The sequence below is a fragment of the Pholis gunnellus genome (assembly GCF_910591455.1).
Source record: "Pholis gunnellus genome assembly, chromosome: 2".
NCBI classification, from domain to species: Eukaryota; Metazoa; Chordata; class Actinopteri; order Perciformes; family Pholidae; genus Pholis; species Pholis gunnellus.
The window spans coordinates 4116525-4134268 of NC_136536.1; the positions used below are offsets into that span (position 1 = coordinate 4116525).

The 17744-nt window shown below is 44.2% G+C and overlaps 1 protein-coding gene across 2 annotated transcripts in view; it reads left to right on the forward strand.

Moving 5' to 3' along the window:
- Positions 1–2748: 2748 nt before the first annotated feature.
- Positions 2749–17744, forward strand: part of tmcc1a (transmembrane and coiled-coil domain family 1a) — a gene marked incomplete at its 5' end in the record, with an annotated part of 28255 nt that continues 13259 nt past the window's right edge. Inside the window, one exon of one of the 2 annotated variants that reach the window (XM_079180575.1) lies at positions 2749–3267. In XM_079180575.1, the coding sequence (XP_079036701.1) occupies positions 2749–3267 (519 nt within the window). Of the gene's footprint in view, positions 3268–5198; positions 5337–17744 lie in introns of those variants that run through there. The other variant, XM_079180576.1, reaches the window with a different exon arrangement.

Genomic DNA, 17744 nt, shown 5'->3' on the forward strand with positions numbered 1-17744 from the left:
GATTTTAGAGATATTTAGAGATGATCTAGTTGATCGTGAACAGAATTGTGTATTATAACTTCCTGTCATTATTTCATCATGATGAATGTATTTTTACTGAAGAAATTAATCAAATATGATCAGTCACTGCCCAGCTGTTCTCATTGAACCACCGGGTTAAAGCTGTGTTCTTAATATTCTGGAAGGTTGACTGCACAGTATCTTAACTCATCTTATTGGTGCAACCAAATGAACACACTGCCTCTAAATTAAGCACATCAGTATCTGCTGGTCTGGATCTGCCTGTTGAGCAGAAAAGATTAAACCAGATCTGATTCAAGATCAGCTTGTGGAGGAAGTAAAAGCTGCCGTGCGAATGTGTTGATGTGCATGAATGTGCCTCTTCTTGGCAGTGACAGTGTCTCCGTTGTGATTAGCGATATGCTAACTGCGAGCACCTTCATACTCATTCTCCTTCTGATGCAGAAACCGAACAGCTGATTGCATTTATGGCGAACTTGAATGAAGCCTGACGTAGCTTCATTTGCATGGATAACGTTCTTGCAGTGATGAGACGAGTGTGTGTGTGTGTGTGTGTGTGTGTGTGTGTGTGTGTGTGTGTGTGTGTGTGTGTGTGTGTGTGTGTGAATGTGTCCAACTTTGTGTTCTTCTTCATGACCTGACAGCTGAAGGAATATAGTTTGAGTGTGTAGCTGTCCATCCACAGGGCTCCCAATGTTCCTGCCTCGCTTGTTTTGCTGCTCTCAATGGGAGCAGCTATTGATGCTGCAGGGAGGCTCAGTCTGCCTGTCTGTCTCCGTCTGTCTGTCTGTCTCTCTCTGAGGCGATCACTGTTCCACCAATAAGGTTCCTCCTTGAGGAAGACAGCCTGTATGTCATCAGGTGTCCACTCTGGTTTTGTCTCTAGCTTAGTCAGCAAGGTTGACACTGTTGGTGACAACGAAGGTTGTTTCTAGTGCATCTTGATCCCGCCACAGGAAGAGGAAGGGCTGCCTTTGGGGATACTAAATAAGCCCTGAAGGAACATGCACACTGAGTCGTATCACACAATACAGCACATGTTCTGTTCAGTATGCCCAGCGTGTTCACAGCTCACAGAAAAAAAAAAAAGACTATCGATTGCAAAACCGAATGATATGCCAGATTGTTTGAGTATCTTAAGGTCAGTGGAGACTGAAGAATGATCTTAAGAATGACAGTTTTTCTTTCTTTGGTCTCCTTCCATCCATCCACCTCCCTCTCAGGTAATCCAGAGTGAGTCACACTGACAGTTGGGCTGATGGTAAGTGGGATTTACTTCTTCTTCTGACGTGAGTCATTATTTCTCTTCCCCGCTCTCACCCCTCCAGTGTTCTCTGCATCCTTTCCTTTACTCTAGCAGCCTCTGGTGCCTTTCTGACTCCGCCTCCCTTCAGGCTGTTGTTTATTTTCTTACCCTTCATGTACCTGCTTATACTTTTGCATTAATTCATGCTTTGTGTTGTGATCCTGGAGTGAACCTGGATCCATCTTCTTTTCCTTGTAATACTTTGTATTTGCTCGTGAAACGTTGGTCTGTTTGAATGTAGAATGATTCAAGGGCCTGGCACAGCTGTCACTGATGATGCAGTATTTATCCTATATTATTTTAAAATCACAATCGCATATTTATTTTGGTCAGTGTGCAAAATTCCTGGTGGCAATCAGTAGGGGTGGAGGTCCCCCGTACTCTGTGCTAGAGTATTGCGCTGACGTCGTACGCAGACTCAATACGCAACAAGATTTAATGGATGCGAGCCAATCGACTAGATTACCAAGGCTAATATCGTTAACAATAAGGCCGCTCGCACAACCACAATGAATCCACACAGCACACTCGCCTCTCTCTAACCCGACACACAGACCTTGGCTCGACTCCTTCTCGTTGCCGTCCTAATCTCAAGAAGAAGAGAGGCGATGTCCCGCTTTAGTCCAGGTTCTCACGCATCGGATCAAATTTGTCCACCGGGGTCCGTGTAGGACCACAAACAGAAGTGAAGACTGTCTGTCTTTTCGCTCAACCTGTTGGGTCTCAGGCTGACTGTGTCATATTTGTGGATCAATGTTTTGCAATTAGACTAATGAATATTGCGGCACACAGTACGCTTTTAATGTTTTTAGTGCCAATTGCAAGTGTAAAATATTTTTTTAATTAGAGTCTCACGTGTCAAACAAGGTATTTTGCACACTGATTTTGGTACCTGCAGATGAATGCTGTTTAGCCTGCAGACTGTTTAGTATGCATTCACACTTTCAACCATTTTATATTATATTTTAAAGAAGCAAATGTCACGAGTTAAAAGGAAAATGAGGGATTTGATGTCACTGGATCAAGGCAACATTCCAGCCGCTCATAATCCATCTCCTCTTTCTGTCTGTGCTAGACCAGCAGGCCTACTTGTTCCTGAATCAAAGATGCATGCTCCCAATTTGGATTCATCCCTCTGACCGCCACTGAGCCGATCCAACCCTCCACCAGACAGTCCCATCTCCACTTCTGCTGTTCTCTACTGTTCTTTGCTGTTTTATAGTCCTCTCTGCTTCAGTCGTTGTCCTGGTCTGACCTTCTGCGTGTCTCACTGATAGAGAGGGATGTGTTCGCTGACCGTTTGATAGGACAATTCCTCCCTGCTATTCATGCGAGGTCAGCAGGGACACATGCAGCAGGGCGATGACACTCATAGGGAGCCAGAGACCTCATCCCAGTCAGAGCAGCCCTCCTTCAGTAAGATGAGCCAAAACGCTAGGGAGAGAATAAGGGTTCTTGGCCAGGGACTGAAACAGCTGTTCCAGCAGCAGCGTAAACGCCTCTACCCCTTTCGCTCCACCATCCTCTCTTCGTCTTCCTCCTCCTCGTCTTCATCTGTAGTGTCGGCAGGTGGCCCCTCCCCCTCTGCCCCAGAGGAAGCCTTGGGGCCCTGCTGTCCCGACTCTGACCACCTCTCTGCTCCTGTGGTTCCCTCTGCAGCTGGCCGGGGCTCAGGCATCGCAGGCACGATGAGGCGTGGGACAAGCCTGCAGAGCCGGCGCAGCAAAGGGTCAGGATCTGGGAACGGAGACCGGGATCCTCTCCTGAGAGGTAGCCCCCAGGCCCCGCACCGCCGCTACACTCACGATCCGCAGCAGCACGTCAGCCGCCCGCGCTCCTCCTCCACCACTGACACCACGCCCAGCAGCCCCACACCCGGGTACACTGGAGGCGATGTGGTGCTGTCATCGGGGTACCAGTCCACGGAGGAGACGGACAGGGTAAGTGATGGCAGCCGTGAATCAGCTGATCGATGCGTCTCCGTTACCCTTTTACCGGTGTCAGGCCTTCAATCACGAGCTGAGGCTCACCTTGCTGCTGATATAGTATTCCCTTCTCTATCGGAGAGAACATCTACTGCTGTCTGTTATAGATCCATAGTGCAGCTTACTAATGAGACTCACTGGCATGAGTACACGTATAGATTCACAATAAACTAATGCACAGCACACAATTTTCAGGATAGGTTCACAACTTTTTTATGTCTGTCTTAAAAGAATAGTCAGCCGCCCATATGAACATTGAAACAAGTTTTTCCCGCATTACACATTCCTCCTGTTCACACCGGCCTTGTGTTACCATCCCTTCACTGCAGTTCAGCACTGTGACACTGTCTGCAGAAACAAGGAAGGAACTTTGGAAGATATTTACTGACTCAGACTTCTGAAACATTGTGAATCCAACCTCCAATCCAAAGCAAATAAACTCTTTGAATAGTTTTGCTTTAGGCTTACAGTAAATGCTGCAATATATCAAGGGGCTTTCAAAATCCGATCTTTTTTAGTGTGCTTGGATAATCATCTATTTGTGTAGTACGTATGAAGTCATATAACTGTTTTGTGAAAAGTTCTGCCTTTTTTGTTTGTTAAATGCAGAGAATTTATTAAAAGTAGTATATACGGGTTACCTGTGTAAAACCTCACAGCCCTTTACAATCTACTCTTTTACCTCAAGTTCATATTTGGAGCCTCCCCACCACCAGACTTCAGTTGGTCCTGTCTGCCACCAGAGGTCACTGTCCAATCAGCTAACCTGCTGTGAGCGCCACCGGGCTTGGTTCATGTGGAGGTTGTGTTTGCATTGTGAGCTCATGATTGCTGCGGAGCCAACTGATCTTTTGGCTTAATTAAATAAGCCGTGCCAAAGGACTCGGTATCGGTGTGTCTTAGATGGAGTGATACTTGGTTATCATTTCAGCAGTGGGAAGTAAGTCTAGACCAGTAGGCGTTAATATCCAATTTCCCTGACAGCTTCTATCTGTGAGCTACATTTAGAACACACCTTCCCCCCTTTCTTCATCCTCACCTGAGTGACCTCACCTGGGATGACAGACATCTGTGCTCCGTCAGTCCTGCTGCTGAGACAGACCATCAACCACGATAACCTGTCTCACCCGTCTCTAGTGAACACCCCCCCCCCGTGGTTGACCTTGGAGGTGTGTGACATCCTGTTGTGAGTGGTGGTCGAGAGTCGCATAGCTTGTCAACAGATTGTGTGAGTGTATCAGGAATGATGATTCATTTCTTTCTTTATTTCCCTTTTGTTTTTCTAAGAATTTCCCCCGCATGTTCCTCTTTCTCTCTCTCTCCTTCCCTGTCCCCCTCCCTATGTCCCTGGAGATAGTTAGTATAGACAGTCAGCTGGTCCCTCCTCCTCTCCCATCTCCCCCTTCTCCTCCTCCTCCTCCTCCTCCTCCTCCTCCTCGCCCCACCCTTCGGCTCTCTGACAGGAAGCAGGAGGCAACCTTGCCTCGTCCTAGATGAGTGAGAGCCGAGCGCTGAGGCTGTGTGTGGTTACATGTTGTGTGACAGAGGATGTGGAGGGGTGTGTATATATGTGTGACTAGAGGTAGCAGAAACTGTGTGTGTGTGTGTGTGTGCACTGGAAGTCATTTGACAGCCATGTGGTGTGAGGATCTTGTGTGAGCGTCTGAGAGACGGAGCTCAGGGGATCACTGTGAATATGAGTAGAGGGCAACACAGCTGAGCTGTCTTTATCTCTCCTTGCTCTCCCTCCCTTCTTTTTTTTCATCTCCCTCTTTCTCTCCTCACTTGTGTTTGCATAGTAGACGAAAGCGGTGTGGACTAGAAGCGTGTGTGCTCATGGCTGTTTGGAGAGGAGGGTAGCGTGTGTACCTTCCATATGTGTGTGTGTGTGAATGTAGACTACAATGTGAGGCGTTCTGCACTCTGAAGAGATATCAGTGTAGAGGAGCAGAACAGGGGTTCCAGCTGTGAGCACATCAGTCAGGATGGTGCAGCGCTTCAATCTCCGTAGACAGTACTCCAAGGTAAGCTTAATACACACACAAGCTCGTTCAGACTTTAAAACTATGTGTGTGTCCTCCCATCTCCACGCTGCAGCTCCATTCATGGCTGAAGGATCAGTTGTCTTAAAGCCCTGTGTGGGCTTTGCATGTCATCTTTCTGTCTCTCCGTCATCCATCTATTGTGTCAGGAGTTTGCGTCTTTGGCTGAATGATCAGTGCTTTGTTCAGGGCAGCAGTCACAATGTTAAAGATTGACTCTCTTGTTTGCACAGCTCCTGCATATCACCTTTGTTTTTTGAGCTTCTATTCACTTTGAGGTAGTTCGATCCATACAGTAACTGAGTGTTCTGTCTTTGCGCACTTTATCTCAACTCTTGTTAAACAGTAACTCGTGTTGCAGCAGTAACACCGGCGGTGGTCGGTGGGAGCTGTCGCCAGGGGATGTAATTATTGGTAAATTCTATGTTTGATTGTGGCTGATTGGGGAGAGTTTATGACTCGTTTGCAATAAAAGGCTGGTTTATTGCCCTGCAGCTGTCTGTGAGTTTGATATATCCATCCTCTGGTGCTGTTAAAGAGAGTAGAGGGGTTGTATAAACCTCAGCATTAGGTCTGTTAAGAGCCCGCTGCTCTGCAGCTGGTGCTCAGCCTGTGGGATTAATTACAATTAGCTGCTGATTTAATTGATTGACTGTGTGGATGTTCTAATGCCTGGAAGTAGCAACATGAGAAGGGGGCACAGTCGCACCTTCAGACTGGAAGGCCTGATCCCAGACTAATACAGATGAGACAGAGAGTAGTCCGGTCTTTCCTCTGTTCTCCGAGAGATGGAGAGTAAAAACAAATAGAAGAAGTGAAGCGCTGCAAGGGGCCAAATGTTTTGTGTCGGAAACGAAGACGGGAGAACCGAGGAAGAGGCTCTGGTGGGATGTGAGCTGCAGAGAGATGAAACAGAAGCTAAACCTTGAGGCTAATCCTCTCACACCACAGCGTTGTTTGCGTGTGAGAGAGTCTGAAGAAGAGAAAACCTCCTCCAGGGCCTGTCTGAGGGTTCACTGACCTTGGGTAGATTTGACCCTGTGTCTTTCCCCCAGGCCGCATCTCCACATGTCCACCTGTCTTCCTCATCCTTTGTCTTCTTTCGTCTGCCACCATATTTTGTTTTCCATGTCGAGATTGCCTCCCGTGTTCTCCTGCAGTACTTCCTAACAAAATGAAACAAAATGCCTCACAAACAACATCCAGCCGATGCTGCTGAGTCACGCAGCTGAACACAGACTAAGACTGAAACACATTCTCAGCAATCTGTGGTTTGATTTTCAATGCATTTTTTAAAACAAAATGTATTTTGAGCTCCATATCTTATGCAGGGCAATTGCATTTGACATTCAAATGTTTGCCTCAGCTGCCTTCATATAGTTATAACTGCTTTAAAAATAACTAACTACACAGATTGACATAAAAAAAGAGGAAAATAATAATAAGCCAGACATAATGTGTAGAGGAAAAATACTGAATCACATGTTGAGCGTCTGGGAATTTGTATCATCAAAGGCCTTAAGTTAATGTTCTTGTGTTATTTCTGTAATGTACCAAGAATAAATCAAATGAAGGTAAATCTATTATGGCATTTACTAATTTAGGTCTATTAATCCTAAAAATGATAGATTTTGACAAATGAATGAGTAATAATGTGGGTTAATGATTTATAATTTGGGTACATTATGAAAGAACAGTAACCATTATTGCATACTGGATGCATGTAGGTTTGTTGAATAAATTGTTGGATGGATTCAATATATTAATTGCATTATCAGGGCCTCAAACTCTACTTAAGTTGCCGGGTTTCAAAGGATTTATGTTCCGTCACTTACAGTCTCTATGTTTTGTGTGAGGAATTTGTATTGTACCTTCAGACGCTTAATGACTGATTAATATGAGAATTAATTTCTCCCTTTCTTGAGAACACACACTCACTTATGAAGGGTTCTGTCCTGTAAGAAGAAGAGTGTCCTTGGTAAGAGACATCACCTGGTCCCCCGAGGCTTGTTCTGTCCCCACTAGTTTAACATCCTCATCATTGCTCTCTGGTCGTCGTCGTCGTCCCCCCCCCCCCCCCGGCTGCAGGCTGTGTGTTGATGAAAGCGCTTGTGCCCTTTGCAGCAGGACACCACTGCTCGTCCTGAGACTGTTCGTGACATTGAGTTATTTAAAAAGCTGCAAAAGGCAACACGGGGTATTGCTTGGTCACGTTCACTGATATACAACCAACGCTGCAGATGCATGTGATACGGAACAGTTCGTAACGTCATTACGTTTACATTTGAATTAGAAATCAAAATTTAAACGCTGTGCTGGTTTATACAGTCTGTTTAAACCCTGTATTTCTGTACAGTTTCCGATAAAGATTAGGCTACAGTAATTATTATTAGTTTGTAACGTCCAAAAGTCAAACTTTATATGAAAAAGATGGATGTAATCATTTCCAAATTCATAACATGTGTTTATCCAACAAAACATTCTGCTTCATTTCATATTTGTTGGTGTATGGTCTTTCAAAAACATTTTCACTGAGGTCAAAAAAACAAAAGAGACGCAAGCACTGCTGAGTTATATTCATTAACAAAGTTAATTTAATCTAAAACACTTCCTCATTTAATCCAATGAATCACTTTATTCAAATTTAGTTTGAGGATTTTCATCATAAAATTCAAAGCTTCAATCGAAAACCTCAACAGAAGCTTTGAATTGAGTCCTACCAAAGCTCTGCCTCTGCAGACTGTCCTGTAGTCACACTGTGTCACAGAGGCACACAGACAAACCTGTGTAGAAACAAACAACTGAGTTTCGATTGACTTTCCATGAAGCATGATGAAGCATGTGCTCTTTAGTCCACACTGGAGGTGATGTCACCGTACTGCTGTGTTTGCCAACGAGCAGCCCGTGGCAAATTGTTTTTCAGGCGCCGTGTGAGTGTGTGTGTGTGTGTGTGTGTGTGTGTGTGTTGTGTTTGTGAGAGAGAGTCCGGTCGGATGAGGAAGTCGTGTAAAGCCGCCAATGGGTTTGGCAGATCCGCGGCTTGTGGTCTTGCGCTGACTTTCGGAGAAGCGTCAACAAACGTGTTTGTGTCCCGTCTCTGCCGTGTAGTCGTCGTCCCCCCCTCTCCCGTCCTTGCCGTCTTATCATTTTCCCTCCCTGTCTTCTCTCATTAGTCTTCTATCACTCATCTCAGACAAACCAAATACTCCTTTCTTTCATTCCTCTTTCACAAGTGCAAATATCGCCTTTTCTTTGTTGTTGCAGTGTGATAGTGTGGTAAACAATGTGTATTCTACAGCATTGGGATACATGTGTGGGTGTGTGTGTGTGGCTAAGAGACTGCCATTGATCAGAAGAGCTAACACCATTATCGACTGTGAATTAAACACAATGGCTCTCCTGTTCTCTGCTCTGTCCTTACTTACATTACTTTAGGCTTAGCTTAGCTTCCGTCTCAGCTTTCAGTGGCGTTTGGTCTGGCTGGTCTGGCTGGGTGGACGACCGTGGGCGGTGATCGTCTCAAGGTCCGCTCCCCACTAATGAATCCACTCCCCACGCTTCCTTCTTCGATGTTGATGAGTGTATTCTATCATGTGACATAACTACAAAAAGATAACAAAAAAACGTATAAAACGTATCAAACGTATCAAAATGCATGGGAGCTACCGGCATGTACATGCGCCGCTGTCAGTCGGGTGTCAAATTAAGTTCGGTGTTCGGCCGACATGAGGCACCAGAAGAGCTTCAGAGCTCCTTGGCAAAGATTCAACAAGTCTCCAAACTCTACTGAAGAGATCAAACACTATACTTCTGAAAGACATTCCCCCTCATGTACTGTTGTAATGGTCCTAGACTGTAATGTGCAGTGGTGCTAACAATGTTTCATCCGGAGGCCGATGCCATCAGTTTGTCTTACTTCATGTCTTCATGTGGTAAGTTAGTGAGAAACTTTGTCAACAAGTTGGAAAACTGTCCTTGCCTTCACCACAATCAACATGGATTACATATAAGACAATAGTAGGAAACAGTAACAACTAGAGATGCCCCCCGAAACTTGGTTCTAAACGGGAACCCGAGTATTGATCAGGTCTGGAGTTAACGGTTCTGCTATCGGTACTTTATAAGATATCAGCGTCCCAAACCTCCTCTCTCTGTCTCTGTGTCTTTGTACGAGGGGTGGAGTCGTGCTTTCCTCTGACACACACACATAGACTCTGGCTCAGTACAATGAGAAACACATCATGGTCCAATGTGGACCTTAACTCCAATTATTATTATTTACCTCCGAACTCCGATTAAAGTTCCTTTCTGAGGGAAGCGAGTCAGATCTTGTCTTTGATGAATGAGACTAGTGATGTCCAGAACCTTTATTTTAGGTATTCAGTACATGCCTGCTGCTTAGTTACCATCTGTGGTTTCTCTGTATTACTGCCTGTGTTAACTGTTCTTGACAGTTTCTCTTTACATTTGACATTCAAGTGTCCGTACCAAACATCCATGTTCAAAGACCTGATATTTGTACACCGTCTCAACAACATTCTTGCTCACCCCGAAGCCATTTAGCTTCCTGAGGAGCTGCAACCTCTGCATTATTAAAAAAATCTATAAAACATAATCTATAAAACAAAGGTGCTATCGATATATAAGTTAAGTTATTTTAAACATCAAACCTTTTCAACAATGTGCCCTATGATTGTTAGAGGTTGACTAATGTCTGGACTAATGATCACTGGATGCAACCATTTCTCTCTCTCTCTCTCTCCCCGTCTCTATCCGCCCCCCCCCCCCCCCCCCCCCCCCCTCTCATCTGTGTCCAATGCTCAGACCGTGGAGCCGCTTGCCCATCTCCATGGTAACAGGGTGATGTTCAAAGATGGCCGTGTCGGCTTCACCCGGCTGAATGCTCACCGGTTCACCGTCTGATCTCTCAGCCTCCTCATCAGCCTGTCTGGTGGAATAACGACCTCTGAGAGCCGGGATGAAGGCGTCCTCTAGAATTAGACCCCGGTGCATTTCACCAAATGTGCCGACTTTGTCTGAAATAGAGTTTGCTCTTAACGTAATTAGGCTTTGAGTTTCGTCACAGGAGACGTGTTGGAATGGCACCTTATCGCTGTTTTCTGTTCCTCTTCACACACATGTTTAAATGACGTCCTCTGAATGATTTACAAAGAGAGTCGGTAATTGTGTGGCAGCGTCGGGAAAGAAAAGTGTGCGCTTGAAGGTTGACAAACCTCAACGGGACTCCCGTCTTCCATTTCAAAGAGAATGAACAAAACAAAGTAAATACATGCAATTTAAATGCTTTGTTGTACCATGTAAATTCCCGGCAAGTAGCCTCGAATCAAGCGCTCATCTCTCTTGTGTGTGTGTGTGTGTAGGCGTGTATTTGTGTGTGTGGGTGTGTGTGCGCATCACGTGCGCGTGTCTTTGTGTGTGTTTGAACTCTCCACCCAACTGTTTGTGCTCCCTTTGAAGCGTAGCCCCAGCCTCTTTAATTAGGCTGTTGAATATTCATATGTGATTATACATATAGGCCAACGCCCTCATCCGGTACTGCTTGCTATTAGCATTCACAACTACTACACACACACACACACACACTCGTACTAACACACATCAGGGCTTCACGGTTGATGCATAACAAGATAATTTGTGTGTGAAACCATTAAGGCGGCTGTGATGTTGTGAAAGGAAGAGCTCAAAAGAGAGATGGGGTGGAGGAATGTTTGTGAATGTGTGTGTGTGAGGGTGGCGGTTGATCGGTAGGATGGACAGAGTCACAGGGAAAGAGGGGGAGATAAAGCCGTGTGTTTGAAGCTCACTCGTCCCTCTGTCAGTTTTATAGGTTTTTCTAATCTGGGTGTGAATGAGGAAGGACTCTGCTGCAGCGCTCTTCACTGATGCTATTAATAGACGTCTGAACCTGAGCTGGTCAAGTTCACTTTTCAAGGGCATTTAAATGTTTTTATATATTTAAAGTCGGAGGTTTATTACTAATACTCCATCCCCTGAGAAGGTGTGTTTCCTCATCTGTTCCTCTCTAAAGGAGAATACCTGCTGATTGGCTTCTCTTTCTTTGTAAATATCTTGATGATTTAACAACATTCTACTTTAAGTGGTTATTATGATACTTATAATGCACTTGCATCCTTAAATAAGATTTTTTTAAAGTTTGTTGTGTGTGTTGTTTGTTCATGTGCATTTAATTGTGCATGTCAGCAGTGAGTCACTATCGGTCATCCTTTGTGTATTTATTTTTGGCCTGCAGCTGGTCCTTCCTCTTTGGGCTTGTGTGTGTGTGTGTGTGTGTGTGTGTGTGTGTGTGTGTGTGTGTGTGTGTGTGTGTGTGTGTGTGTGTGTGTGTGTGTGTGTGTGTGTGTGTGTGAGAAAGAAGACATCAGTGTGGGCATGCACGTGTTTTCTCAGCCGTTGCCACATACGTGGTCAGCTAGTCACTGAGGATGTTCTGCTCACCCTTGACCCATATGTCTGTTCCTCCTCCGCTGGATCCATTTCTACCATCTTCAGTGCTCGCTGTCAGTTTCAGGCACGAAAATGAGCTTCTTGACTTGTGCTGTCAAAGTACACTACTGTGCACCTTCATTAAAAAATGATGTTTGGTTTTCCTCTCTTTGCTCCGAGAGGTCAGCGGATTGTTTTCAAAGGGAAATTGCTCATTCTGAGCGAGGGAGAGCAGAGAAAACAGTGTAACGGACTGAGACGAGGCATCCCTGCCACTCCCTGCTCTGTCTATATCGTTTGTGGGATTCTGATGAATTATGGATGAGGCTATAGATCGCTGAGCTCAGCTCTGCTCCACTGACCCACTTAGAACACACACACACACACACAATTCAAATCTGATCACAACCTCTAGAGAGATATCGTCATATTTTGACTGCACTAATATCTATAACCAATCCTCTCATTCTCACGTGTGTCAGCCAGTAGGAATCCTACTGTTTGCATCCCGTCAGAAAGGCTCACAAATAACCTCTAGGCCACTGAAATAACATCGGCAGTATGTTTGCAAATAATGCAGCTGGTTGAAAATGTTCAATCTGAAATAATAAAGCATCATAAATGGGCATTTTCTGCATGCTGACATCAACATGCATTTTTTATGACTTTCTCTAATTCCCTGTCTTTGAAATATTGTTCAACCACAAGAGCTAAACCGTTTTCCGCCCTCACTCTTGCCATGTCCTCCTCCCTTCCTCCCTGATCTCGGTACCTGTTTGCCTTCATGTTACTGCCACATCAGGTCTGCATTATGCTACATTAAAGGCTGCATGTCTGTCAATAGGAGTGATAGAGAAGAATGCAATAATAGCGGGGTTATGCACAGGAAACATGTCAGTAGACAGGCCAGTAACAGGGTCAACTGTCCACACAGCAGTTGGATATTTTGTGCTCTAGCTCCCCCTTGTGGATTAAGGCTGTAGTTGTTTTTTGTACTCATTTAGTGGAATATTCAGTTTCTCTTTTAATGGTATGATAATCCACATTCATCTGGGGAATAGAAATACACAAAGACTCGTACCACGGGAAGTCTTATGGACGGTTACACTTTGGAAGTAGATCTGTTTACCTTCTGTGTTCAGTATGGTCAAAGATGCTCTATAACAAAAATGACGCATAAAGCTCTGCCTATGGTGTGAAATGGTTCCTGTCTCCTTAGTGGGCGTGGTCATAGCATGTTCATCTCTCCCTCCATCCCCCCCACCTCATTTAGATATATTGTGAAGGTTGTGAGGATCGAGGAAAGCAGATTGGGTTATATTTGCTTAATGTATTTATACATATGTTTTTCCTAACATACTTACACAACCAACAGCCATATTTAGCATTACGAAAATGTGTTTTCTACGCCATTAGAACGTTAGTTTCCAGATCTCCAGAGACTTTGTTGCTGAACAACGTAAATCTTCTGATTGGTGCGTCTGACACGGAGGGGAATGAAGAAGCCACTCAGTTTGATCCGGTCTCAACTCTGATCTTGACTGATCATTGTGAGCTCAGTTTTGGAAGTTGATGTCAGTACAGGATACAGTCCATTGCATCGTTAGATCATCTGAATGGGCATTGCCCTCTAAAGTTGTCATTAGGTAATAGCTGTCAAGCGCTGATGAGAACTTCCTATTAGTGAAATAACAATCCTCATTATCTGTCCCCCTGTTATGAAATCTAGTGCTTCCTAGTGGCCTAATTCACACAGTGAAGTCTTGCTTAAACTTCCCCAAAACAGTCCCCAGGCCCCCGGCCATCCAACAGGTCTGCTCCATCGTGGGGTCAACCTGGGGCCACAGTGAGTGAGTGGTGCAGGGTTTGGGTGGAGGGAAACAAGAAAACGGAGAAGGAGCCAGACCAAATAATCTTTCAGGGCCAAAACGCTTTGGTCTGTTTGTTCTAGATTCTCCATCTTCCTGCTTATGAATAGGCTGGCAGTGTGTTTGGTTCTGCATTCTACCCCATGGTATTCTGGGTATTGTACAGCATCCAGCCAGATAAACCAGCACATTTTGGGCCAGTGCCCTTTCTGTCTTCATGTTGCATAACCAGAAGCAGCTCCAACAAATACCAACCACCACCAGTGGACGAGCATTGTCTCTGCTTATCCACTGTTTCCCTTCATGTACACACACACGCACACACACACACACACACACACACACACACACTATGTCTCACCCTATTTGTCCCCACTCTGTCTCTTAAACGTCACTCCATCACCTGCAAATTCATACATAGACATAAACTGGGAACAAACATAAACACTGAAGGTTACAACCCAACTAATACTGGATTTTTAAGGCTGATGCGACATCACTATCAATTTCTTTTACAGAAGTAAATAACATAAACAATATTGATAAACATCATATGTATAATTTATGGCACATTTCAAACAATATTTCTGAAATAAGCTCCCATGGGCGACAACGGAAGGGGCGGGACCTCTCCTCTCTATATTAGCTTACTGTATATAAAGGACCTATTTATTTAACATATGTACTTCATTCATTGTCAAAGGTTCAAACGTTATACTGTACAACACTGACCTGTGACCAGCTGTATGGTGTTTCTTTAGTAGAAAGTAGTTCCAATGAAAACATTCAGCATGCTGTTCTCCGGTATGTGTCCACTCCAGGCTCCTCTTATTGTTTGGGTTGTTGTTGTTGTTGTTGTTGTTGTTGACATTTGTTTGTTTTACTTCCTGCCTGGCTCTTGTAGATGCCAGTATTAGAGTTGGCTTCCAAGATGTTTCACGCTCTCTGCCCTCGCCAGTCATAATGGCCCCTGTGTGTAAAGCGCCCAGTGGTTTATGTAACGGCTAATAGGGCCATTGATTATACTGGAGCTTAGACTAGGGAGGACTGGACAGCCAGCGTTGGACAGGGGGCTTCTTTTTATGGGTACGGTATTGTTCTGGAGGGCCTGAGCCCCGAGTCATGGTTGTCTCCTCTCTCAGGCTTGGATTACCCTCATTCCATGCAGACAAAGCTCTCGCTCTTCTGCCTTTACGTAACCCCTCACACCCACAAACCATGCCACGCCATAACGCTTCACAATTTATGATCACACGGAGGGGACCGTGCTGTTGGTTTGGTTATTTCTACACATAGAACGATAATTAACGGGGAAATAAATCCTCAGAAAACCTTAGAACGTCACATAGTCCCATGGCAATGGCTCTGTAATTTAATTCCAGTTTTATGTTTTACTCTCACTATCTGTTACTCAATCCACCCGTTCTCCGGTCCCAGTCCAGTTACATCAGAGCCGGGCTCTTCCCTCTGTCTTCTGGATTCTTCCAGAACTTTTTGGCAGCGTATAGCGCCCGTCTGGCGTCAGTTCAGCACCAGGCTCTGTCCTCCGAATGACAACGAGTTCTACGTTTTATGTATTATGAGAATGTTGAGAAAAAATCTCCACACAAGTTGTTCTGCATGACTTCATGTGTGAGCTCATCAGTTAGAACATTGTTCATTAAATAACACACGGAGCAGCCAGGGGTGACGCTTGCTATTGTTGTGTTGCTACATTTTGGTAGCCATGAAAAAAAAACTTCAGAAAGTTTAAACAAGCACGAAATGACTCACAAATTGCCCATATTAGCATCCTTTCCATGCATTCTATACAATATATAATTATTGTGTCTTAATTAAAAAGTGTCTCCCCCAAAATACTTAATTTTCAACAATAATATCAGTATTTTGTATTTTCTTGCGTGCAGCCCTGCCCACACATGAAGCAGACGATTACAAACACATACGTTTACATCTGTCCATCTTCATTTTCAATAACAACGATGAAGCTGCACAACTTGCTACGTCGTCGTATGTCTTCTTAGGTCCTTTATTTGTTTATATCAGTAGTGTAAGAAAATGTTCACGTCATGCAACATAATAAATTATATTTTCTCATTCCTAATGTATTCCGAAGTAAAATGCAGTCTAACAAGGCCGTAGAACTGCAGTTAATAAAGAGAGTGAGGACCTTCTTTGTCGTGTGCTCAAACCTATATGCTTTATTTATGTCTTAAAGAAAAGTTAAGGTAATAAGATAGATGTACTACATATATTGAATTAGCCTAACAGACATTAGCCTTCAAAGTTTGATGTGACTCGGTTACTCGGTTGCATTTTTGCGTGATTGTCATGTAGGTTCTGTGTTCCCTGTGAAAATCATTGTGTTTTTTTGTTACCATAGAATAATTCGTTTATGTCGACAGAAGGAGCGCCTCCTCTTCACGGAGCAATACAATGCAAATCTCGCCCTACAAATTGGACCACGGTCTCCAAGAAATCACATTTGAGTTGAAAATGTAATTTCGAAATTAAATTTTTTTTGCAATAATTCTACCCCCATCTTAGTTAACGTGTAGCAAACATTAATTTGTGTCATTGTAAAAAAACACCAGGTCACAGCTGTTCTTCCTCTCCCCTAATTCTGACCAGCTAATGTGGCACTAATAAGGTAAAACAGCCCTGGAGGCCAACAAACTCCATTTTCTTCTTTCTCCTCCAGCATCAGTCACTTGTCAGGGCATGAGTATCCCCCCCCCCCCCCGTCTTTGTGACTTTGTCATTGCGCAGCCAGTCTGCTATTCGAGGTATGTTATTAAGACACGCTACCAGTGAGTGCGTAAAGACGTCCTGAGTCACCCTGAAAGAGTATTCCTGGACTGACGGGAGCTGCTGGGGGCCACATGGCCTCCATAGACTTCATGAGAGCAGAGGCAGAGAATGATTGTGATGCATTCGTGTCTGAAAGGAACTTGTCAGTTGGAAGATCCAGTGTGGGTTTCCTGTAAGTGACTAATGATTGACCGTCAAGCCATCTGTAAGAAAACTCCCGTATGAGGATTTTATTATTTAAAGTATGATGTACATTTACTTATGGTTCCAGTAAAGGAACAAATCAGCTGTTCCTCAGTTCAAACATTATAAGTGTTTACTAAGTAGCAATATACCCATCACTAAATAAATATTAGCTTATAGCGTTGATTAAACATTTCTTTCAGAACACATATTTCTCCATGTATGCATATATGAAATAAACAAAGTCATACCTACATTTAAAAAAGATTGGTAGTTACGTGTAATAAACTGTTAACCCCCTAAAACAGTTATGTTGGCCAGTTAGGTTCCAGCTTCTGATGCTACAGTGACTTCCTGTCTACATAGTAGATTGCTCCTGATTATACGATGTTTTCCAGCAACCAATTTACGTGATATTCAGCCTTAACTTTCTTTTGCAATGTTAAGCCTGATCAGACTTTAAATGGCTGCATGGCTGCCTCCATGTGTCACATCGATTTAATACCGGGGTCAAACCTACGCGTCACACACTTGCATTCCCACCCGACCAAGTTGGGTTTGTCCTTCTTTACATAAGCAGCCTTTTCCCTAAATCCTACCCTCTTTCCCGGTCCCTGAAGTCCTCCCGCGCTCTCATTAAAGCCTGTATTCATGCTCCCCCCCCCTCCCCTCAGCTTCTGCACTGAAGTCTTTTCCTTGTCCTGCCTTACCCCCCACGCTCCCTGCTTTGCTCTTTCTCCCTAATTGGTTTGTACACTTTCGAAAGTGATGGCTCGCAAACACAATGATTTTATCGTGGCGAACAAAAGCGCCAAAGCTCCTAAAAATAGTGTTTGCTGGAGTATTTGAACAGCAATTTGCATGTGTTTTAAGGCCGTGAAGGTGACCAGCTTCAAGTCTGTATACCACCAATGACCTCATGTCGAAATGAAAATACCCGGTGGATTGTAGTTCATATTTTATTACCTGTACGGATGCGGTCGTGACAATATCCCTACATCAAATGGCGCTAATGAACTGTAAACAGGATTAAGCGTAAGGATTCTAGTAAACGTGACCACCA